The sequence below is a fragment of the Lycorma delicatula genome, chromosome 4, assembly GCF_047948215.1.
Source record: "Lycorma delicatula isolate Av1 chromosome 4, ASM4794821v1, whole genome shotgun sequence".
Lineage (NCBI taxonomy): Eukaryota > Metazoa > Arthropoda > Insecta > Hemiptera > Fulgoridae > Lycorma > Lycorma delicatula.
Window position 1 is genome coordinate 178,585,253 of NC_134458.1, and position 26,735 is coordinate 178,611,987.

Genomic DNA, 26,735 nt, shown 5'->3' on the forward strand with positions numbered 1-26,735 from the left:
AATCTGTAGTTAACGGCTCTGAATAAGAACAAAGATGTTATGAATGAATGCATTCGCTAGACTCAGCTACTCATCTTTCAGCCTGTTCTTAAGACAGGCAGGAGAAACAATACGGTAGTGTTCATTCTATCGCTCATTGGAATTTAAGTTATTAACGTGGATTTATAAATCTTTTTATTTTATAATTGTGTATTTTGTGGTGATTATCTGATCAATGTTTTACCACCAAATACAGATTTTACCATTTGTAAATTGTTTCTTTTGTTTTTTTCATTTTAAAATTCAATGAAAAAAAATTATATATTATACTAATATAATATAATATTATAATATATAATATTAAATATATATATATATATATATATATAAATGAAATATTATAAAATAAAAAGCATTAGAGGAATTTCATCAATAAAATTATTTACTTTATATATCTACTGTGCCAGATAAGATGTCATCTAACCCACCAGATTGGTCTAGCGGTGAACTTGTCATCACAAATCAGCTGATTTCGAAGCCAAGAGTTCTAAGGTTCAAATCCTAGGAAAGGCAGTTACTTTTATATGGATTTGAATTCTAGATCCTGGGTACCGGTGTTCTTTGGAGCTTGGGTTTCAATAACAACACATCTCAGGATTGGTCGACCTGAGACTGTAAAAGACTACACTTCATTTACATTCATTCATATCATCTTATGAAGTAGTACCTTAACAGTGATTCCAGAGGGTAAAAAAAAGATGTCATCTAATGATGAATCATCCGCTGAATTTTCTGTGGTGCAGTCTTCATCAAACCTAATGATGAAATTATTTACAGTTTCGTACAAACTTAATCTTAATTTTTATTTCAGATTTTGTTATGGTTTGTGTTATTTTTCAACATGTCATTACATTGGAATACCCTTTTTTGTATGTGTAATTCTGTATTTTTTGGGTTCTATTGAAGCAATTATTTCAAATTATTATATTAGGATTTTCTTCTGTTTAGTAGTTGGTAAAAAACCTATAAAAAAAGTTTTAATTTTATTTAATATGACTTAAGGTTTATGTGAATAGAGCAAAAAAGAATTCCAAAAACCTGCCTTGTTAATTGCTGGGAAAAATACATTATTCTATTATTTCTCCTTTTTCCTGTTTAGCCTCCGGTAACTACCGTTTAGATAATTCTTCAGAGGATGAATGAGGATGATATGTATGAGTGTAAATGAAGTGTAGTCTTGTACATTCTCAGTTCGACTAGTCCTGAGATGTGTGGTTAATTGAAACCCAACCACCAAAGAACACCGGTATCCACGATCTAGTATTCAAATCCATGTAAAAATATCTGGCTTTACTAGGACTTGAACGCTGTAACTCTCGACTTCCAAATCCAGCTGATTTGGGAAGACGCGTTAACCACTAGACCAACACGGTGGCTTCTATTATTTCTCCTACCAAATTTGGACATGTTTAGATTGATATTTTTTAGTTATAGACTTTTCCAAGTGACAACAATTTCATTCAAGAAGAGCTACTTTTTAAATATTATTAAAAAAGAAACTGGTACATGTTTATTTTGATAAGCTGGGTAAATAAATGTATGTAATAATAAAGAATAACCATTATTTAGTTGCATGTGAAATTATATTTGTAAACAAAAAAGGTGATTAAGTAGTTTGCATACTGTGTACATTAATTAATGCAAGGAAATGATTAGCTGCGACATTGTCTTAAAACAGCAGTAATCCACAATGTAATGTATATTTTCATTACAGTACTTTATTCTTTACACTGTTAATAGCAGTTATTACAAAAAAAAACTTATTCTCCAATAATAATAATGGTTATTCTTGATTAATGTATGTATTTTCTTATTCAGTTCATCGAAACAAATGAACACAACAGTTATTATAGATCACCCATATTTAAACAATATTTTAATTAATTTAACTGTGTACTAATTATAAAAAAATTTGGGAACAAAGTTGCTGAACTTTCTGAGCATTTGCATAGAGCTTATAAAATGTAATTCTTCTACCAGTACTGAAATTATTAATAGATTACAAATTCTAATAATTCTCTATGTTTATATATAAATTGGGTTCCCTTTTCAAATTATTAGTTCCCTTTTCTAAAGCCGTAAAGACAAACCATATGTTTGTCTTTATGGCTCACGTATGTTCATGAATGGGCTGGACAGAGGGATATTGATTGTGAATATGTTGGGAGTGAAGAACACTCCAGCCACCTTGGCACTTGTTTCTTTCTGGTCAGTAGTGTTATGTTTGAGCAAGAGGTTCTATTGTCGGTTGCATTTTTCATGAATGAGGGCATCAAATCTTCTGAAATTTTGTCTAGACTGCGTGCATAGTTTGAAAATGTGACATTGTCACATACCCAATCTAAGATTGGGCTAGCAGATGTAAAGGAGTTTAGCTGGTCACGATAGGCAATCGTGGACAAGTGTGGTGGATCAATTCGTGACTTCATTGAAGGTGAAATCGCTTCAGAGTGGGTATCAATCATGGAATTATCACAAAGCATGCCATTATCACAAAGCACCTTGGTTTCTTTAAAGTCTGTGAGATATTTTACCCAAAATCAGAAACAGGCCCGACAGGAAATTTGCCAAAAGCTCTTTGATCGATTTTGATGAGAGGGAGGTATATTTTTGGATCGAATAGCCACACGTGATGTGACATGGGTCCATCATTATCACTTTCGAGTCAAACTTTGCGAATATGAAGTGATTTAGGAGTGAAGAGCCTTACCCTGTAAATGTGAAAACGTGTCCATCATCTGGAAAAGTTTTCACAGCTGTCTTTTCAGATCAGAAAGGCATATTCATCTATTTTTTCCACGAATGTCGCACCGTGAATATTGTATACTACTGTCAACTTTGAAACAAAGTGAAAATTGCCTGCAGGAAAAGACACCTTCAACCAATCAGTGTTGTGATGCTCCTTTATGGCAACGCCAAGTCTCATACAGCAATCTGAATAAATTGTATGAGATTTACCGCAAAACCTTAGAAAATTCCCCCTTCAATCTCAATATATAACCGTGGGATTTCTTTTGTTTGACCCATTGAAGCAGGGAGTGGGAAGACATCGATTCCAAAGTGACAACAAAGTAGAGGAGTCTGCGTAGCATTTTATAAAGAAGGGATTCACAAACTTTCTACTTGCTGGGAAAAACTTGTCGATCTTCTGGAGACTATCTAAAAAACTAGTAAATATGTTTTGTAATTATTTTGTACTATTAAATTTTAAAATCCAAAGTTCGGTTTATATTTGTCTGACCCTCAAATAACAATTCTCACTTGTGTTAAACCAGATTGATTTGACAATTTATTTAACAGATTTAACAATAGTGTTATGCAGGATCGTACTACAGCTTCTGTTCTTTCGAAAATGACATCTCATTAAGCATCTCATGCCAGGCTTAACAGAGATGAGGAAGTGAGTAATAAATAGTTCCCATTATCGTCGTTTTATTTACTGAGAAAAATATACCTTTCTTTCTTTTTTCTTTTTCCTGTTAGCCTCCGGTAACTACCTTTCAGATAATACTTCAGAGGATGAATGAGGATGATATGTATGAGTGTAAAGGAAGTGTACTCTTGTACAGTCTCAGTTCGACAATTCCTGTGATGTGTGGTTAATTGAAACCCGAGAAAAATATACATATCAGCATGCCAAGCCACCAAAATACAAACTATATTCAGCCCAACAAGTTTTTCTCAGAGAAAGAGATTAATTTGTTTCTCTTGTACTTTGTGTATACATTACAGCCATAAGAAAGTTTGAGACACATACTATAATGTAATAAGTGTAGCCCATTCTACAATGAAAAAAATTCTTTTTATAAATATTATAATAAATAGCGAGTATATTAAGGTAGATAACAATAGAGGTATGAAGATTAGTGCTAATTTTACAACTGCTTTAATAAAGTTTATAAAAATTCATTATTATTTTTCTTTGATAAAAAAAAACACACACTGTAAAATCCAAAAGGTAATGATAATAATTTTACTAATGGTGAAAGATTTACATTTTGTAAGCTCTATGCAAACACCCAGAAAGTTCAGCAACCTCGTTGCCAAATTTTTTATAATTAGCATTAAACTCTATTAAATTATTATTAAAATAATCTTTATCTCATTTCTCTGCATTATTTTTATTAAGATTTTAACATTTGTGTTTCATTCAGGCGGCTTTTTCATTGGGGCAGGTTTTTTAATTTTTTAAAATTTATATTACTTTTAAAGTTGACGCCAAATTAAAAGTTAGTAAATTATTAGTAGTTTTTTTTTTTTAAATTGATGACTGATTTTTAAAAGTCAATTATAAAGAAGAATTGAAAAATTACTAATACTATTTAATTTTTGTTACAGTTTAAGGTATTAATTAATGTTTTCTAAATTAAAAAAATTAAAATCATTTATAACAGTATTTTATAGTTTATTATTTTATTATTCTATAATAAACCTGTTTACATGAAATAGACTGAATTTCATTTTGCCTTGTTTGTAGAGTCATAAGATTAAGTTTACTTTTTTTTATGTAGAGGTTTTAATATTGTAAACTTTTACAATTAGTGGTAAAAATCATCTTGGAACAAATGAGCAAGTGTACGCATGTGTGTTTACACACGTGTTTATTTAAGCTTTAGTACCATATTTATTACCTAATTTATTGGCTTTGAAACGGACAAACAACTGTACGTAGTGTTTACACAGTTTTAAACGAGTTTTACGATTCTCTATTCCTTTGTTTTTCTTTAAAAAAAAAAAAACATTTATTAAATTAAATTTTCCTTTTGAGATTTACACAATATACTGTGGAATTTATTTTCATAATTTTTACTTGTTAATGTGTCTTTTTTTGTATTTATGCGTAATTTAGTTAAGGGAGTTCTTTTTTGCGACTTCCTAAATATGGATTTTAAATGTTATTCTTTAAAAAAATTAACATTTAAAAAAATGTATTTAAAATTTAAATCTTATTTCAAATAAGATTTTTTTTTTACTTGTGTGTAGTTTAATGAATATCAAATAATATTGTTCAAAAGTTTCGTTAAATAGGCTTTTGCGTAATATAATTGCAGAATTGAGATAAGATTTTGGTAACGTGTTCATTAGCATCAATGTATCTGTTTTAGTTACATCGTAGCTTACAGTAAAAATTTAAAACTTCAGAATATTTATCGCGTTATTCCAAGTAGGTTTTCTTATATCCTTTGTTTTCCTAATAAAATCTGAAAACATTTTTTTGATTCTAATTTTTTACGTTTTTAAAAATATTTTTCATTTAATCTTTTTTAAAATATTTTTAACAGACTTCAACAAAAAGTGGAGGAGCATTTCAGTTCGTTTCATAATTTGTTCATTTTTATTTTACCGGCTACAGCTCTATTTCTACTGCAGCAGCACAGCTATAAAGGAAAAGCAAAAAATTAGGAATCGGAAAAAATTCGGGTATCGGGATCGAGAAATGATGACATTTCAAGAAACTCTTAATTAAAAAGTTGTATAAATTTCCGGAAGATGCGAGTACATACATGTGTCGTACATACATACATACATACCAGCATAAAAATGATGCTGGTCAACAAACTGGATACCTCCAAACTGGATCAACAAATATTTTTCGAAAATAGTTCTTTTCTATACATTGATAGTATTTAATTTTGGACAAAATAAAGAAAACGTAGGAGGGTTTTCAACATTAAACATTTTTTATACAGTAATCGTAAAAAAATTCAGTTCAACTATGATGAAAGTAATTTAAAGTTCCAAATTAAGTTAATCGGTTTTAAGGTCAACATTATTTCTAAACAGAGTTTGCTTCGTATCTCGAAAAACCGATGACCCAAAAGGTTTAAATTTGACAAAAATATATGGCCAAATATTCGTGTTATTGTACGTACCTGTACTCTTTTTTAATAATTTTTTTTTTTTTTTAGCTTTGTTGAATAACATTGCACAAATTGAGTCAACTTATTCAAGAAAAATAATTACTCCAATAAATAAACTTTTAACCTCAAAAAACTAGGGACTGAATGGGACCCCTAATTAAAATATCAATTATTTTAATTTTCAAGATAGGAAATCCAACTGCATCTAGTATTAACGTATATAAGAATTTTGTTTTTAAAAAGAGAATCACATTGGACCTGACTTAAGAATTAAATCTTTTCTGTAGCAGTTGTTTATATTTTTTTGAAATTACACACACATTTTTTTACTGAAAATTTTGGTATTTTTTGCAATTATACTCTAAATATTACGTAATAAAGTCATCAATAACGGGTGACACAAAAAGTTCTTCACAATTTCAAAAGCATATAAAAATTTATTGAGATAACGTACAGGTTTGGTTGAGGTCTCGTTTCATAGAAAAACACATCAAGTTTTTCACCCATCACTTTGGTTAGATATCGCTTCCCTTCCCTTTTGCAGCTGATTACATTCCAGACTGTTGTCAGTAAGTCGGGCGTTACCTCTACAGCTGCGGCATTGATTCAAAGTCTTAACTCAAAACTCAACAAAATCAGCAGGCAAAGGTGGTGTACAAACCCGATCTTTAATGAAACCCCACAAGAAAGAATTTAGCGGGGTCATATCTGGGGAGCAAGGTGGCCATGCGATTGGATCTTCACAACCAATCCACCGACATGGGAATCGAGTATCAAGAAAATTTCGGACTTCTAGGCGGTAGTGAGGTGGTGGTCCCGTCTTGCTGATAGTAATGGCGCCCATTCTGGTCATCATCGTCTAACTGTAGACTGTACGGCCCTTCTTCCAGAAGGCAATCGTAAATGCTATCGTTTATCTGGACATGATTCAGATAAACGATACCATAAATGGTATGGTTAAAAAATATGGTATCGTTTATGTGAAACAAAATTGTTAATTTTGCTTCATAAACGATACCATTTGTGGTTGCTCCGTACAATTTACCAACCCGTACTATATACGGTTGCCTCCTGGAAGAAAGGCCGTACATTCTTTGTTTGCTTAAGGTACAAAAAACATTGAGTTTCATGAGGGTTTTCGCTACCCCATATTCGGCAGTTATGGGTGTTTACCTTGCCACTAGTGTAAAACATTGACTCATTACTAAAATTGCACTGTCTTAAAATGTATCGTTGTTTGCAATCCTATTCATCATTTCCACACAAACTGCAGCCGAGCAACTTTGTCGTCATCTGTAATATGTTAAACAACGGTTAGTTTGTATGGTTTCAAGTGCAATCACGTGGGGATAGAGGAGCGGTGGTCCATATTAAGGACGTCGATGCTGACATCACAGACCAGGAAATTAATGCTGCGATCTCGAGAATAATTGGCGAGGTTGATGATTTCAGGGTCACTTCGGTGCGTTCAGCTTTCGGTGAGACAAAGAACGTGACTGTAATCATTACTTTTCGGACGGCGCGTAAGCTAATCGAAAATAGGATAGTGATCGGTAGGGTCCACTAACGGGAATACATTAGGGATGACATGGAGAGACGCTATAGATGTTGGGGCGCTGGACATTGGAGTGCCGATTGCAGTGGTCTCAATCGAACGGAGTTGTGCTTTAACTGCGGCGGAAAAGGACATAAATCAGTTGAATGCCGAGAAAATATGAAATGCCTGAATTGTGGAAGTCAACAACATCGCACCGGAGGCTGGAAGTGCGATCAACACAAAAATGATTAAGTTGGTTTTAGCTAAATCTAACCGAAGCATTCTCTCCCATAATTTAATGGGGGAGCTTGCCAGAAAACATGGGGCGGACTTTATGATAGTTTCTGAACTTAATAAATATGTGGTTGTCGGGAATAATTGGTGTCCCGACAAGGAGCGAGATGTGGCAATACAGGACGTGAGTCACCGGCTAGAGTGCTAGCTATTATGCCATTCACCCGGTATAGTTGCACTAGAACTGGCTGAAGTAGTACTGGTAGGGAGGTAAATAACGCCGAACTGTGACCTGATGGTATATGATGAATTTAATGGGAGGCTTCATGAAGTTATAATCAGGTATTCGAAGAACATTATAATGGGTGATTTAACAGTAAGTCGGTAATAACGGGCAGTTCTTACACCAACCGTAGAGGCGAAATACTGTCGGATGTAATTCAGCCGGTCGGGTTATTTTGCCTTAATGATGATACCCTGATTTCCTTTGAATCGGAATTTTGTTCGGTTTATTTATTTATTGCTGTTCTTTAACTGTGTTCATGGTTTTTTATTTATGACATTTGTTAATTTATTTTCTGTATGATAGTTTTATTATACTCATCGTTGTTTACTTTTTCTGTTTTTTGTGGGAAGCGGATTTTAGGTCAATATTTCTTTTCTATTATTATAAGATTGCTTACAACTGTTTTTTTTTATTGTGTACTTTTATGATTCTCTTCTCTTTCACAAAATTAAATAGTTTCCTTATTTGAATGGTAGAGCAGCATTCTTTGTTTGTAATAATCTTTCCAGTGTTTACCCGTAAAAAAGAAAACAAAAAAATAACCCTAATCTTTTGTTTACCACAGAAACTGGGTGTATACTATAAAGTTAATTTACTAAATTGGTTTGTTTATTTACACGTGAACATTTTCGAACAGAAAAATGTAATACCTAAATAATTTCCATACTTCAAATAAGATCGCTTAGAAAAGTAAGTAAAGTAGAACATGGTCAGATTTTATTTATGCAATTTTATTTAGCATGTATCAAAGTAATGTGTTATTAATAGATATGAGAATAAATGTGAGTCTAGTTTTTCATGTTTTTACGTGTAATTAGGTCATAACTATAAATATTTATTTCTAAAAACGGCAAACTATTTCTATAAAATTTATTTATCTTATATGTTTTATAATAAAGTGTTACTTTTGTTAGAACTACATAAATAATCTTTCAAACATAAGTCCGAGATATAACGTAGATACGAATACTGTTATTTACAATTAAAAAAAAAAAAAAAATAAAGATAAAAATTATGTATTTTGTTTTAATAGTAAATAGAACGTTTTTATTTTATATGCAGTTAATTTTTAATTCAAAAAGTAAGCAAAAATATCGATTTATAGTATTTACATATATGCATTTATGTGTGTATTTTACATAATATTTACATTTTATTTTATTTGTTTTATTAATTTTGTTATAATCTGTATCGATTATTATATCAACTAGTAATAAATGCACATCTGATTAATGGCGATTTAGCCAGTAGAATAACCATTTGCAAAACTAAGAATCCTTGGTTCGATTTTCACATATATGAACTCCTATTAGGTCAGATTTTCTCGAGGATTACGGAGTTAAGTTTAAATTACTTGAATATCATTTTTGGCCTCCATTTAAAAACAGTAGTTTAAAATATAGACTGTCGCCCACGGGTAAAAAATATGTGACATATACAAATAGTTCAAGGTCAGTTTAGCTGTGATTCACCTTGAGTTTAAAACATTCAAGGTTTGATGAAACCTTGAGTTTTTTTTAATCAACGGAACTGTTTTTTATTCTCGACCAACATAATTTTATCAAGCAGAACGTTATGTAATCAGTAATTTTTGTCAAATATCGTGTGATTCGTTCGAAAATTAGATTTCTTTTTTAATTTCATTAATTATCGCATAACTGATTTTTTTTAGTTGAGGTGAGTCCTATTATATAAGTGGGATGTAGATGTGTCCTTTTTTTTTTCTCTTTTTCGTCCTATTATCTCCTCCTCTACGACAGTTTAAAAAATATAATTGTGCAGTAATATATTATATAGTTATAATATTTTACCATGAAGTGTAGACGTACTCTTTGGGCTCTGGTATTATATCGCAGTTTGTGGGTACTATTGGTAGTGATTAAGCCTGTCTGTGACGAGAAATGCAACTACTTCCTTTATTAAATTAAGAATTAGAAATAGCGATGTTATTACCGTTGATTTTAGGAAAACTGTTATTACTTAAAACCGAATTTTGTGATTTTTTGAAATGTCAAAAAATTAAATTTATTTAGATCTCTATGTTTTATGATGTATTTTTTCAATCTTCTGGAATTGTTTGTTATATACAAATGTCTATCCCAAATAATTTTACTTACATCAAAACTGGCAAAAAAACAATTCTATAGTTTTCAAAAGAGCCAAAGACCTACATGTTGTACTGAAATCAGATAATTTAGTGTTGTTATGTAGTTAACATTTTTATAGATTTTTACGAAATTTTATTATTTGGAGATGGAGTGATGTCTTCAAAGCTATTTTCATGCCAGAAGAATACGTGCTTATGCTATGGGTAAAATTTCAGCGAGTTTCGTTTACTGTAAAATACCTATGTATGCCTGAACAGAGAAAATTCACTAGTATAAAATACTACTGTATTCACTAGTACACATTAGTATTCGCCAGTATAAAATACTGATTTACCTTCTGCAACCTAAAAGTTGTTACTCATTTTAAAGATCTTTGTAATATTTTCATCTATATTTATCCTGTTACAAGATATGGTTGTTGACCTTTCATTTCCTTTTTTTCTTTTCAGCATTTTCTTATTTAATTTTTTTAATATAACCCAGTATATAAACTGTTATTACGAGGAAAATTTGGTATCATTTTTATAAATGAATTTTTGCTGGTTTGTTAAGGAGGGTAGCCGAATAAGGCACATACTTTCCCGTGCTTGCCGCATAAGGCACATTCGAAAGGTTTCTAACCTGCGTAGATGAGCGAAACTACTTCTTTCAAACATGCGGAGCGAACCGCTTCCTGTCAGTTTTTTTTTGCCAGCGGCAAAGGGAGTCACTTCAAACATTTTCGTTTGTTTATGGACGGTTTTTCTGTTCGAAACGCGGTAAAAAATGAATAATAAGTGTATAATGTTAATTTATCTCTATAGCTTGAGTGAGTGCTCTGCAAATAAAAATTTCCTGATTATTACAAAAGATCGTTTCTCGAAGACGTTTAGGGTAGTGATTTAGTAAGTATATTACAAGCTTGTGTAGCTATCTCCACTGGCCAAGAATCTTAAGACGTGTTCAAAAAGACGAACAACCTTATGCTATCTTATGGAAGAATATTTCCTTCTTTTGTTGCAGGTTTAATTGAGGAAACATGTGTTACACAATGCAGCAGAGAATATTCATTGTCTCCCAAAACATTAGATGGGCCAGTTATACCCAGACCCAGATTGCCTTCACAGAAACGTATGTGGATGTACCAAACAAGTTCTCCGTTAAGCAGCTGTACGACAAGTTCCAAGAGACAGAGAATGTGGCAGATGCAGCCAGAAGTGGTCAACCGAAAGTGCTAACACCAGAGAAGTTGATCGACGTGCAAGCTGCTATTCTGTTAGTCCCAAGAAGTCTGTGCGACGCCTATCTAGCCAGTCTCGTCTCTCCGTTCGTAGTGCTCACACTTCACCACGCAAACGTTTAAAGATGCATCCGTACAGAATTAGTGTTGTTACCTGCAGACACTGGAAAACGTGTAGCTTTCTGTTAGTGGTTCATGTTATCTGTAACGCCAGATGGGGAAGGACTCTTGATGATTGGTTTCGGTCTGACGAGGCACGGCTCCACCTCGATGAATACGTGAATCCACACATTTAATGTACGAAAAATCTACATCAGCCGCATGAGTCTCCTCTGCACGAACGAACAAGTGGGTGTTTGGTGTGCAGTATTCCGTAGGCGAATGTTTATGGCATTCTTTTACGGCATAATGAACAGCGAACGCTATGCTACAGTGAACAGCAAACGTAGACTTGATGATAATACGGCGTAGCATTATTAGGAAACTGAAAACACTCCCATTAGAGGAAAGGAAGCGTTCTTCTGAAGAACTAGAATAAGAGATCGCACAAACATGGCAGGAGTGGTGGGATCGGGCCACGAAGGGTACGTGGACCCACCGCCTTATTGGGGACATTAGGGGGTGGTGCCAGAGGACCCATGACACGCTGAGTTTTGAGAACGCAATTCCTGGCGGGTCATGGGGGTTTCAGGTCTTGTATAGATTCGGACTCGATCAATCTGAAAATTGTCCGAGGTGCGAGGTGGAAGAGAACCCCCCCCCCCCCCCACAACATGTTTACTTTTTGTGTCCGCGATTCGCCATAGAGCGTAAAGAGATGCCCGGCAACCTGAGACGTGAGCACATGTTTCGCCCTGAAGATGCCCTACGAGTCCTATTACAAGGTGAGGCACAGTGGAAGACTGTGAAAAGATTCTTCAGGAAGGTCATGAGGAAGCTCCAATTATATGAGGAGTCCCGCAGAGGAGAATGGCGCCGGAGGGCGCGGGGGCAGACAGGTCCTCGGCTGAATGCCTAGGTTGTCCCCCGCACGTGTGGGGGTTGCCTGGGTGCGATGAGGCCGGGGACACTCTGCTCGTGCGTCTGATGGTGGCTACTGGTAAGTGGTGTGACTATATAAGATTTCTGTCTTGACGTTTGTGTGGGTGTGTAATGCGTGGGTGTTGTGGATGTTAGTAGCTTGTCCTGTTTCTGTAAGTTCTTGTGTGTTGTTGTTGTTGTCGGTGTATGTATTTGAAGAGCTGTATGTGTTGCTTCCAGTAGTGTTGTTTGTGTGGTGAGTGTCATTGTTGGATTGTTGCGACTGTGTATATGGGCAATTCCCCTTTTTTCTGATGAAATGTTTTATAAGCAGTCCCAGGAAGGGGGAAGCCAGGGGTGGAGGTTTAGTACACGTGGTTTCAGCAGGTCAGTGCTACGGCTCGTACAGCCAACAACACTGTGATTTTATTGGACAAGTGATTTCGAAGTGATTGTGGCCCCCTCGGTCTCTTGATTTACCCTCTTGTGGGTTTTTCATGTGAGGATACCTTAAGGATGCTGCTTACAAAACTACTCATTCTCACACCGTTCCCGAATCGCAGAGCGAAATTGAACGATGTGTCGTTGCAATTCCTCAACAAACGTTACAACATGTGTTTAAGAGCATGCAACGTTGTATTCAATTATGTGAATCGCTTAATGGAGGCCGCTTTCTACAACTAATGTAACTTTCTCATTTTTCCATAAGGTTGCATCACTTTTTGAACACTGTATTATAGCTAATTTTTCGTACAAAAATGGCTTCTCGAAAATTTGTGTCTATTTTATTTTCGTCGGTTTCATTTAATGTGTTGTAATGTATCGAAGTAATCTGTCGTTATTCGGATAAAATTTCTTATTGTGCTTTCATTTAGTAATGGCATGTCTTTTAACAGTTACTGACGCAGTGAAATAGGGTTCACGTGCAGTTGTTTGAGCTACAATCTATATTTTCGTTTAGTTTTTTCTCTTTATAAATAAAAATAAACGCAGCTGCGGCACGTAGACTGTCCATCGTGAATCTTTTCGAATGACTGACGAACAAATTGGATTGCTTGCCGCGTTAGACAGTTCGATTTGTCTACTGTGTTCGAACTTGCCTCGCGCGGCAATCGCGGGTTTTACCTTTTGATAAAACATTCCAGTTGCTGATTCTCGGTATTACTGTTTATTTTTTGGATAAACTCATTGGTTTTATTATTTTTTTCGTTTGTTATTCTAAAATGGTTATGTATCTTGCATCTTATTTCAGTACCGCAGCTAAAATTACTAACTTATTCATATTATCTGGATTGGTTAGTTTAATCGTTAACAATTAGTAGTAATATTTCTTCCGCTTTAAACACGATTGCTCTTAATGCGAATGGAAACCGTAGTTATGTCTATCTGAATAATAATATAAATATTTTGTTGTATAATTTAAAGTTTATTTTTCTTTATTATTACCATTATTTTTTTACTTAGTAAATTATCAGGAATGTTAATTTAAAGAAATGAGATATGGTATGCAATATAAACTCTCAAAATCAGGTTTTATCAGTTTATTGAGAACTGAAAACACCTTTATTTTGACTAATCTATTTTTATAATTTATTTCGTTGCTAAATATAAATATGTATTATTAGATCTTTAAGGATAATATATTCCACTTTTCTAAGAATAAGAACATTTTCGATAGTAGTTTAGCAAATAAAGCAATTCGACAAATAATGACAAATGTTTTACTAGGAAAAAGAGATTCAGGAATTTCAACTATTAAAAAAATACATTACCTCTGTTACAAAGGCGTATAGCCAATTGTTTAAAAGAAATTGTTATTAATAGAAAAAAGGAAATCTGTAAGAAATTATAGCTGATGTACAGGTTTTTCCGTTTAAATGCATGAGTTGTGTAGGTGTACTTGCCAACGGGCTGATGTAGAATCCAGTTGGACTACTATTTGTACATACGGCAAACATCGTAACGATTCGTTTTTTATTTATTTTTATTTTTTTGCAAAAAAAGAATACAAACTATTGTTTTTTACATGCTTATTGTATATTATTTTCGTATAAGAAGATTCAATTTTAACCACCCAAATATGAATAAAAAGAAAAAGAAATAGGTACGATAAATGTAATATCTATATTAGTATAATTACTTTTCCTGTTTAGCCTCCGGTAATTACCTATCAGATAATACTTCAGAGCATGAATGAGGATGATATGTATCAGTGTAAATGAAGTGTAGTCTTGTACAGTCTCATCTCGACCATTCCTGAGATGTGTGGTTAATTGAAACCCAACCACGAAAGAACACCGGTATCCACGATCTAGTATTCAAATCTGTGTAAAAATAACTGATTTTACTAGGACTTGAACGCTGGAACTCTCGACTTCCAAATCAGCTGACTGTAACATCTCAACTACACGTTCAAGTTGTTTCAATTTGAAAACGCTGTATTCATAAAAAAATTCGTTCCACATTCATTTTGTTTGTTTATTATTAAGAAAGATGATGTGGCATTTTAATTATTTCATAATGTTACTCGAGAACGGAAATAATTTATCTTAATAGCTGTAACTTGTAAAGTTCTTCAACCTGAATGATGGACCGAACTACATTGACATATAAAGAAAATTTTAATGTGATTTTTATATATGCAATAAAGTATTTCCTCGAGGACATCTCTTTTTATTGCGTATGGTATGTAATCTTAAAGAAACCCTATACCAAAAATTAAAAAAAAAAAAATTTTCTCTATTTGATAACTATAAAATGTCCAAATATAAATGTTAAAAATTCATGTTGTAACAACATTAAAATAAAATCCGTTTTAAAAAAAATTCGTTTGTAAAATGTTTATGAATTTATCCCTATAAGATAACTGTACGCTTTACCTTTAATTGTACGGGGTACAATATACGAGAACGTATAATAATTGATGTAAAGATAGAAAAATCGGAAGTGGTGTTAACGTTAAATATAGTTTTTTAATGTAATAATTACTTCGGTTATCGTAATTAATGGTTTTTTTTTTTTAATTGAGGAAACCACAATTAGGTCATATTTAATAGATTTTTTTTTTAAATTGAAATATTTGTGTTCAGATTACGAATAATATTTAATTTTTAATTACGAACTCTACTACAAATCTACAAATTTTAGATTAGCATCAATTATAAGTAATTTTAACTGATATTTGATTTCTTACAATTTTTACGTATTGCTTTGAAGAGAAGTACCTCGCAATAAAACAGATTCATATTAATCCTTGATTTCCTCGTTTTTAATATATTAAAATCAATTTTGACCGTCTTTAAAGAACTCTTTCTCTTTGTGTGTTCATTTTTTTGTAGACTGACATTTCTTAATTCGAGCATGGTTTTATTTGATTCTTCTTTTAATTTATTCTTACCAAATTTTGGTAATTAAAACCTCATTAAGTTGTACGGAATTTCTATGATCCCCTCTCCTAAATAAAAAAATAAAAAAAAGTTTGTTGTTGCTTTCCATTTTCTACCTTCTGCACTAATCATAGCTAAACTGACATAAAGGTTTTTTTTTTATTACATCTTATATTTTCTTTTTTGTGATTCATGTATTCTAATGTTTATCCTCCTCTTAAGTTTTTATCCTCCATACAACCCTTTATTCCCAAATTAACGAAACTGGATATCTTAATACGAGAATAATTTTTAATGTAAGAATCGTTTGCACACACTAACAAGGCAGATTAACATTTTGGAATGCAAAATGCTCGGAAACGTGCGATAATTTATTTGTGACATCAGTTTTTACTTAGTTCTACGTTCTTCAGTTCGTTAGATAATATTTTTCCTCACCCGTATCTGTTATCAATCACCTCAATTATGAACTGCAGTACGTGTTTTGTTTTTAAAACTGAAAAATCCAAACTGAAATTCATCGACTGCTAGAGGGTGAACGAAGAAGATATTATAAATTAAGGCAGAGGTGCATAAATGATATCACATTTTCCGATCGAACGAAAAAAATCCAAATTAACTACTAAAATTTTGTAAGGCATGGCGACTTTTTTTATTAGCAAAAATACATTTTTTGATCGGTTGATTATCTGCCTCAATAGGAATCTTCCAAGATGCTGCGAAACCTTTAAAAAGCTGTACGGAACCGTTGGCATGGTCTGCTCACTTGTGTGTGGTGGGGGGGGGGGGGTCTTCTCCACGATAACATAAACTCATGGAAATTATTGGAACATTCTTCTTTTGACATTAATTTTTTTCTGAAATCAAACGAATTTTTGAGCGGAAAACGCATGCATACCGATGATAATATCCATTTATCACCGAATGGTTTAAGGAATAGGCAGAAGAGTTTTTGAACGAAGGGATTGTTAAAGCTGATATCCCGATATGACAAGTGAGTTTTTAACGAGGATTACGTTGAAAAATACTTAGTCATTTTAAAAACGAGGATTTTGAATTAAAATACATTTTTATCCGTTTATTACAATACGATTCTTATATTTGTAAAATTACTTACATATGTGGCTTACTAAGATAATTCTTTTCAGAATATTTTATCTAAAACTTGACAGAAGTTGTGTATTAAAATTCATCTTTATTTCTTACTTTAACAGTACATTTTATTTTTGAAATTCTCCAAGAAAACTTTTTTCCTTTTCCTTTTCTAGCTAAAACGTCGTTATTAATTGGTTCGTTCCATATATATATATGTACGAGTATCTTTTTAAAAATCATTTTAATTTTAAGATCTGTGTACTATACTATAGATGATTTCTTCTTTTTTTTTGATTGAATGTTAACTTTTTATAACCTGTCCGTATAAAAATATCTGTCCTTATAAACCCAGGAGACGAGAATGCTATGTCTTGTACTTGTAAAAAATTAAAACAGAGAAATAACATAAAAAGGGAATGCGAACGACTATGAGCTAGGTTCTCTGAAATGCGGAAATGTTATTTACTTTATTCTATATTTTTCAAATAACTTTCTTGAATATTCTCATGAAAACGTTTTAAATATCGGAATGTCATTACGGTTTACACCGTTCTCTTACGATTGTTAACTAACAGAAAAGATAAAAACCTTCAAGTCGTATATGTAGATAATATATTTTTGTTTTACTCTTATTTGGAGAAAACTTAGAATGGAACCACTAACGGAACTTTCTCTACAATATAAATAATGAGTCATCGTGTTCGATGGATCTGGTGAAGAGTAAAAGGTTTAAAAAATTGTTTAAAAATATATACGGGTCTAACAGAGTAACTTATCCTTTAGTAAAAGTAAAAAATTGGAGCCGGCCTCCGTGGTGTGAGTGATAGCGTTTCGGCCTTTCATTCGGAGGTCCCGGGTTCGAATCCAGGGCAGGCATGGCATTTTTGTTTTTAAAATCTTCGTAAAATTGATTCCAATTTTAAAAATGAAAAAATATTTAACTTTTGATTTTCAGTCGTCAAGATAAACTTTTTATTAATATTTATTTTTGTTAAATTTGATGTTAGCTGGGCAGAAATATTTTCCCGGATTAATTAAAAGCACTCTTTCTAACAGAAATTTATAAACTTGTCTAACTTTGTTATTGTTTCAAGCTGTCGATTTTAAATTTACACCAATAATTTTTTAATTTTATCAAGAATGTTTGAGTTAATATATCTCTTTCATTAAAAATAACTGTATTTATTTACTTTTTTTAATATCAAGAGGGTATTTTTTTATGAAAAAACTCTCTCATAAAAAAACCTTAGGCTTTAATTTTTATTCATATAATTTTAAATGTTATAGTTAAATTTATAGTATGCTTTATAAGATTACTATTTAATTATGTTTTAAAAGATATCTTTAGACAAGAGTAACTTTAGCAAGTTTGATAATTTTTTTTAGGGCCCAATAAAGATGCCTTCTTTTAGTTTTGCATCACTTAACTGTGAAAATAGTTCTTTGAAGTACTTGAAATCATTACGTTCTTTGTGCTCAGCTTTAACAAAGTTTTTCATAAGTCCAAGCTTAATATGGTCGGGTGAGAGAAGCACCTTTTTTGGATCAACGAGGGAAGCATACTTTATATTTGAAGTACATGATTCGAAATAAGTTCTATGAAACCAATCTTTCTTAATGGAATGTTCTTATGTTACCCGTCTGTCCGTAGGCATAAAAACGAGAATACTTTGTAAAATCCCCTTGAAGCCGTAGCAATACATCTATTACTTTTAAAGCTCCACAGATATCACACTAATACTGTTCATATTTAACTTCATTTAATATGGTAGCCAAGTTTTCATAGTTTTCTTTCATTGTCACTGAGTGAGCTAAAGGAATAGATGGTGTTTCATTTCCATTGTGAAGTAAGACTGCTTTTAGGCTGTATTTATATGAATCTATGAAAATACGCCACTCGGAAAGTACACGTACCATATTAAGCTCATTCATTAAACCGTCAATATAATGTCAGCCGCATAGCGATCCTTCCATTTTATAAAAACTAGAAATTGTTATATTCCATTTTCGATAAAGTGGAAATACTTGTGGTTCTATTCAACAGGTTCCACTGTTGAAGTCTGGGACCAAGAAATTTAGTTTTTTTTTGTCTTGACAAACCCAGATCACGTAAAAAATCATTTAATTCGTTTTGAGTTATTAAATGAGGCTCACTGGTGATTGGTTAAAATTGAGGGTCACTATTTGTGGTCTCAAGAAGTTATGAATTAGATCCTGATGAAGAATTGGAATCATCGGGAAAAGTACCTTTTTTTCAAATTTAAAGGCGCAATCGGCACCGATTGCGATTTCCTGGCTGTAAAGAATGGGCCTTAGTGCTGAAGGCAAATTTGGATATTCAATTTTTACCTTTCGCTTTTTTGAATACCCCTTTGTTTTAGTAATGTAGAAGTAGCAATCACTCACTTAGAAGATTTTCTCCACATCCCAACCCCGTAGGGGGGAAGACACCCATCTTGTGACGTTACCGGTCGCCACACCATCCCCACCGTTCCAAGCCCTGAGAGACTTTACCGGAGGCCTTCTTTAGACCCTCTAACTGATTACACCTCACAGTCATCAGTCAGGCCTCGGTCGGGATGTCACCGATGTAAATGCCTCGGCAGACATTTGCATCAAAATACAAATCAAATTTTGCCTTCACATAGGCCTCAAACGGACATCTTCACATCCAACCTTACATGATTCCCTCAAACTAACTGACCGAAACCGCGGAAGCGCGAACCCCGCGCCTAGTCCAGATTTGACAGCACCGTTCGTGACTGTGAATGCCTCAGAAAACGAACGAGTTTAAGGTTAAATCAGTGCTACACTCATACCAACCAACATTATGTCTTACGCAACATAGAAATTCAGACCTACACCCAAGGAAGTCGACCAATTTAGGTCACCTAACAAGGGGAATGCAACCTCATTCCAGTCCGCGCAGGAGCCGGGGACAAACCCCGCACCCCCACCCGGTCTCATCATGGTGTTTCGCTGGCATTACCAAGTCACGATCAGGACCGCCACTGGCGGAGGGTAGCCGCACCCCCGGTCGCACGGGTTAACATACCCCGGCGGCACGGCCACCACCACCACCAACACCAGCGGGAGTCCCAAATCGAATGACAAACAATACCAATATAACCGTGGCACGATGCCAATGCGGCTTCCTCCAACCAATCTAATCCCTAAACTGGAACCCTAGCCATCCGAGATCCTACCACGACCGAGTACCTCGATTAAACTCCCTCTGTAGATCTACACACCGCAAGGGGACGAAGAAAACCAGCCACTATAGAACACTCCTCGCGGATCTTCCAGTTAATACGGAGATTGTGAAAGGAATGTATTCTCTCAAGTTCCCTAACAGCTCGTGAACGTTCGACCTCGTATCGTGGTTCTCTTCACACCATAGGAACAGCAAACGGAATACAATTTTTCTTGCCGTACATCCACTTCATTAAATTTTTACAGCAAACATGAGCAGCCCAAATTTTATCTTTATCTACAATTTGGCACTTAAAATATAAAAAAAAGGTTTTTTTGACTTCCTGAGATATAGATTTAGTCAGTTACTTTAATGTAAATCTTCCATATATATATATAACAAAATTTATTCGCTGGAATTTTGCAAGATCGACGACTAGAACTTGCCGTTTATATAAAATTTAACAAAATCACTAAGACGTTTAAATGTAAGCAAGACAGATTCAAACTAAACTTTGAAGAAACATACAGTCTTTAAAGGCTCGTAAAATGCAGTGGGAATACGCAGTAAAGCCAGATGTAAACAATTCCAGGTAATTCAGAACAGGTTAACAGGTAGAAAGGTTAAAAGGGAACTTGGAAATGGGACGTGGTAGGAAATTTATGTGAACAGATATTTTAATAACTATTAAAATGAAACACAAGAAGAGCATTTTCATTAATGTTACAAAAATCATGTCAACCAGTGTAATTGAAAAGTTATCATTACGTGAACAATAATTAACACTGCTGAACAGTAAATAAAGAAGAGAAAGCGCAAATTATAAATAACATATTAATATCCTGAGAGAGTTTAAAAAAAAATAAAAAAAATTGTAAAGTGTATAGTAGAAAACTGTTAGTTTTATTTTTATACGAGCATATACAATGTGATTTACAAAGAATGTAACAAACTTTCAGGACATGTTCTACGGGTGAAAATAAAAAAGAAAGTTCATTTGAACTTAGGTTCGTAAACAGTTCGTTAGCGAGTGTCACTATCGCTAACAAAACATCTATTGAGGCGGAAACAATTTTCAGCAGTTTATTTAATTGTTTGCAGTTTGGTTTTATGATTTGTATTTGTATTTTTTATTTTACTGAAATATTTAATTATTTTGTTTTTAATATTGAAAATTTCGTTTCGTTTATACCTAGTTAAAATCTACCATATGTGTTTTTAACAAATTTCGAAATTTCTTTCGTTTGTATTTAGTTTCTGCAGACTTTATTCATAAAATTTTATTCGGAACCGAATTCTCTACAAGTTTTATTTAAAACTTTTACGAGTTTATTACTGTTTTAACAAATATATTTTTACCCTAAAAATAGACTAGTGTGTTTTTCAACGCCAATCTTTTGCCTTATACTCAGTTTTTTCGAAAGCTACTAAAAATATAGCACTTGGAGCTATTACTTATACAGTTTTCCAGATATGTCAGATTTCATATAAACCACCAATTTGGGCCCAAAGATTTACCATCTGGGTTAATTTTATCGAAACCGTAAGAAATTAGGACGAAATTTTTCGCTAGCCGACATTCGCTAACGAAGCGTTTCCGAACCTTTGTTTATATGAATTTTCTTCTTTATTTTACTAGTAGAACCTATCCTAAAGGTTTGTTACATTGTTCTTCGTGAATCATTCTGTATATATATAGTTTTTTTTTGTATATAAGAACGTTTTTGTATGGAATAATTAGAACTAGGAGCATTCTTTTATATGCATTGTGCTTGGGAGTATTGTTTATTTTACTTTTTCATTATTTTTTTAAATCGAATTAAAAAATAATTTGAACTCGACCAATATATATATATGTATTATTTATATATACCAGGTTACAGAATAACAGCGTAACGACATGATGTCAACAGTACTTTGCAGAGGTACCAAGGCAGTTGTTTATAGAGGAGGTTCCTCAATAGACTGTTACATTTTTATATAACAAATTTAATTATCTACGATGATGATTTGCAAAATATTTTTATTCATTTGTTTTGTTTTCTTTGTTTAGTATTGGTGTATTACACTATTATCATAAATAACCTGTTGTGGTTCTGTTATTCAAAGAATTTTGGCGCGAAAATTCAAGAAAAATAGATGTAAATGTAGAATAAATTTATCGGTAACTTAGGATAAAGATATTATGGAAAATGAAATGTATGTATGTATTTCTCATTTCATAAAGGAATGGTTCACGTTTTGTAGTTGTCTCTTTATGATAATTATTATTTTTTTTGTTATAAAGTTTTAATTTTCTTGTGAACAGTTTTTTTTTTCATACGGGCAGCTTTTTTTTTTGTTTGTCCTTATTTAAATAAATAAATATAAAATTAAATTAAATAAAACCGACTTAAAAAAAAAAAAATAGAAATAAAATTAAAAAATAATTTTTTAATCCTATTTTAGTGTTGAATTTTCGAAGTCGGCGCTAAATTGATTGACTGTTACTTTTTAATTTGGTGCCGGTTTCAAAATGAAGAAGTTAAGGGATAAGTGAAATAATTCTCTATTTGATATTGTAATATTTTAAGGTTAAATATTCATTAATTAAAATACATTTCTTTCATATTAAAAAGTAGTATATATAATGAAATAAACACTCACCAAGAGGAACGCAAAATATATCCGGTAGAGATGAATATTCTTCTAAAGCTATAACCGATAGGAGAAAGTATCCGATAGCAAGACTTAAAATATGGCACATTAAACAAAATCCATGAAGATTTCTTAATTCTGTTATTACTGCATACACTAAAAATGTTGGAATTAAAAATGCAGCCGATAATAACATACCTATCGGGTAATATGTAAATTTAATCGACTTTTTTATTGGTGGAAAACAAACGATCGCTAGTAGTTTTAAATTGTTTGATTTAAAATATTCTAAACAATAATACGACGAATTGTTTATATTATTTGCTTTTAATTCGAGTAATGAACCGGTGTTTAGTATTTTAAAATGCTCATCATTTTCGTCAGGATCCAATGTATATTTATCTGAACTACATAACGGAAACCCTTCCAATATTTTAAAATTATTTTTTAATTTATTATCATCATGTTTTGAAGAACTATTCAAAATAAATGATTTTACATCATCCATAAAATACGATAAAGAAATATTGCTTTTGTGACACGTTTTATTTTCTATTAAAATGCTATTTTGTGGACAACACTTCGGTAAACATGAATTATTTATGCAAAATTCTTCACCGTTATTTTTGTCGATCGATCTATTAATTATTTCTAATTTATTATCAATTATTAATTTATTTTTATTAATTATAGTTACAGTTTCATTATTAGTATTAAATGTAAAACATTCGTAATTTTTAATAAATACAATTAAAACTACTAATAAAATTAAAAAAAATTCCTTTGACACCGTCATTCCGGCGATTCTAATTGAACTGATATAAAATTCTCAACTGGTTATGTTTGTGCAACTTATTTATCCAGTCTGGCCAACATCATAATGCAAAAATAAATTAGAAGACTAACAGTTATGCTAATCTTAATTTTTGTCTTAGTCTTTTATAATTATCAGACCATTTTATTGCTACTCGTTTAACGGTATTAATTTTTCTTTATCTTTATGATCTAATTTTTTTAATGATGCTTGTGATAAGAATATTATAGTAATTTATGAGTTTTTTCTTTGTTTCCTATTAGTTTAATTTTTATTCTTAATATTTTTGTGGTTTGGCGTCTATACACGTCGAGAATATTTTTAAAATGTCATCGTAAAATACTTTATTTGCTATTTATATATTAAATTAAATTTAAAAAAAAACTTTTTAAGGTGTATTTAGGGGATGCTATACATAAAAAAGGATTGGATTATATAAAAATCGTACCAGCTTTTTTTTGGATTTTTTTAATAAAATATAAATATTAATAAAAAAATAAAATTAAAAATATTGTTGTATCTCAGAATGTTTTTGTCATTTTTATTGGTGTTTTCCTCTCGTCAAAATAGTGAAAAATGTTAATATAAACGTGCTTTATCTTTGTAGCTATAGGGACCAAATATTTCTGCCATGTTTTGTTCTAAAGGTCAAGAAAGCTGCGCTGAAACTCTACTGGATACAAATTAGTGAGCAAAATTAGCAGTTTTTTACGCAATCTTAATGAAAAATTGATTTATAATTTAAGCTCATTAATTTCCTTAAAAATAAAACCGTCGTAAAAGTAAAAAAAATAAAAATTTTATAAAAAAATAGTTTTAATCATTATACCTAATGTGTCGTATATCGTCATCATTTCAGCCGTATCGATCCACTGCAGCATGAAGGCCTCTTCAGCAAGTTTCAAACAAATACGGTCTTGTGCGATCTTCTGCCAATTCGTTCCAATACTTGATAATATCATCAATCCAACGAGCCTTTAGTCATTTCCTTGGACATTTAAAGTCTAGCGTTATCCAATCAAGTGCTAATTTAGTCCATCTTCCATCAGTTCTTCTTGCTGCATGGCCTGCTCACCACCATTTTAATTCTTTTACTTTCATGATGATATCATGTCCTTTCTTCTGTTCTCTGATCCATTTATTTAACCCGTCTGGTAATTCCAAGCATACATCGTTCCATTTTTCTATGTGCTACTCGCAGCTTCTGTAATGATTTAACGGTTAATGTCCAAGTTTCGCTTCCACAGGTAATGATGGCAGGATATATTGAACGAAAACTTTCCTTTTAAGGCAAAAGGGGTGTTTATTTTTGAAAATGATGTTAAGTCTTCGAATGCCTCCAATCCAAGCTTAATTTGTCGTTCAACTTCTTTGATTGTATCCCTCTCAATTGACATCCGTTCGCCGAGATAATGATCTTCTGTTCGAATTCTTCTCCGGAGACGAGAATTTTTGTTTTCTCGGCAACCTTGTTGAAGATATCCTGGCTGGCTCTTTTTAACTTTCATCCTTAGACCGTAGGGTTCGCCACTACTTATAGTTTCTGTGTTTTTTCCGGTTCTTGTGAGAAAAGAACTACATCATCTGCGAATCTCAGATGATTTAGTTAGGCGCCATGTATTCGTATGCCCTCTTCTTCCCATTCCAGCTTTCTAAATACCTCTTTGAGGCAGGCAGAGAAGATCACAGCTGATATAGTATCGCTTTGTCGTACACCTTTTTGTACATTTATCTCTACTTTATGTTCGTTGACACAGATGGCAGCTTTTGCTTCTTTGTATTTCGATTATAGCAAGTATATGTAGATCGTGTTTACAATCTGGTTATGCAATGCAATTATTATGGTCTGCGTTTTTATCGAATCAAATACGTCTTCGTAGTCAATAAACGCAATACATTTAAGGGCATGCTATACTGGTGTCTTTCTATTACTTGCTAAACAACATGGATGTTATCCGTTAGGTTAAAACTGCTTAAGAAGCCTGCCTTCCTGCTTCTGTGATTCATACAATGTTACTAGCGTTCTTTTTGTTATTGTGGTTGGTGAAACCAACTTTGTATATAACTGTGAGGAAGCTTACTGGGTGGTAATTCTTCTGGTCTTCCTGAGTTCCTTTCTTGTGTAGAAGAATCACACCAGCAGTTTTCCATGCATTTGGAATCGTGTATATATATATATATATATATATATATATATATATATATATATCGTTTAGGGTATATAAAATTTTTAACGAATTAACTTCAGCTTAGTTGGTACTTATATATATATATATATATATATATATATATATATATGTATGTATAACGTAAAGAGAAACACATTTAAATTATTCTAAGATAAAAAAAACGAAAAAATGTAAACAAAAATTCCAAATATGTTCTCCGAGTCCTCTTAATAGCTCGGAAATTAAAATAATTAGAATGTACGTTCTGCTGTGTTCTGGTTAAAAAAAGCAGTAATAGGTTAAGTTTCGATAGGAAGAATTATATTTTAGAATTTTTTTATTTTAGAATTATATATTTTTTCTTGTATTTAAATAATACCCGAAATTTAATGTATGTATTAAATATTAGTGTATTAAAAATGACAATTTAACAAACTCTACTACATTTGTTCATATTTTAATATATTTATACTAATATATATAATTGATTTTATGATTCGAGATCTTTATCTAAGATTTGTGATTTGATAAAAAAAGACGATATTTCAGATAAATTGAAGTAGAATTTATTAATAGTAATTATATTGATCACGTGATAACAGATTAGCCGACATTATACATTATGATTTAATAATTTATCATTTGTGAAATTGGTTTGAATTAGCGTGTTAGTCTCTTGGGAAAATTCAAAATTTATGTCGCGCTGGTGGTATATAAACATTAAATTTACTCGTGATTTAATTGCAACTAATTCTTTTATATCATGATGTTTTATAAATATTGAACTTTTACCTTCATCTTGTACAACTGCCAGGGTCACTCAAGGTCTGTGCTATTACATCCGCTTTCTTGCTACAAGAGTATTACTCGTATTTTGCTTACGTGTGTAATGTATTCATTCAGTTTTTATTACCAGGAAACCGGGAATAGTTCGTTTTTAGAATGACCACCTCAGTGACATAGATATAAATTTGCTTGCTTTGTTGCATCAAAGGGTTTCAGGTTCGATTCTCGTTTAGATTATATAATTATGACGAATTAACTAAAGCTTAATTGTCACTTGTAAATAACATGTAAAATAATTAATTATTAAAAAATATACATTAATTAGTTACAATAAAGATTATCCTGGTTAAAA

General features: G+C 32.2%; 1 protein-coding gene across 3 annotated transcripts in view; it reads right to left on the reverse strand.

Moving 5' to 3' along the window:
- LOC142324112 (G-protein coupled receptor Mth2-like) overlaps positions 1 to 26,735 on the reverse strand; it is a 142,057-nt gene that overhangs the window by 48,073 nt on the left and 67,249 nt on the right. Inside the window, exon 1 of one of the 3 annotated variants that reach the window (XM_075364777.1) lies at positions 22,625 to 23,410. The exons of the other annotated variants lie outside the window; for them this stretch is intronic. Within the exon in view, the coding sequence (XP_075220892.1) occupies positions 22,625 to 23,123 (499 nt within the window). The 5' untranslated portion in view covers positions 23,124 to 23,410. Of the gene's footprint in view, positions 1 to 22,624; positions 23,411 to 26,735 lie in introns of those variants that run through there. 3 annotated transcript variants of the gene reach the window in all.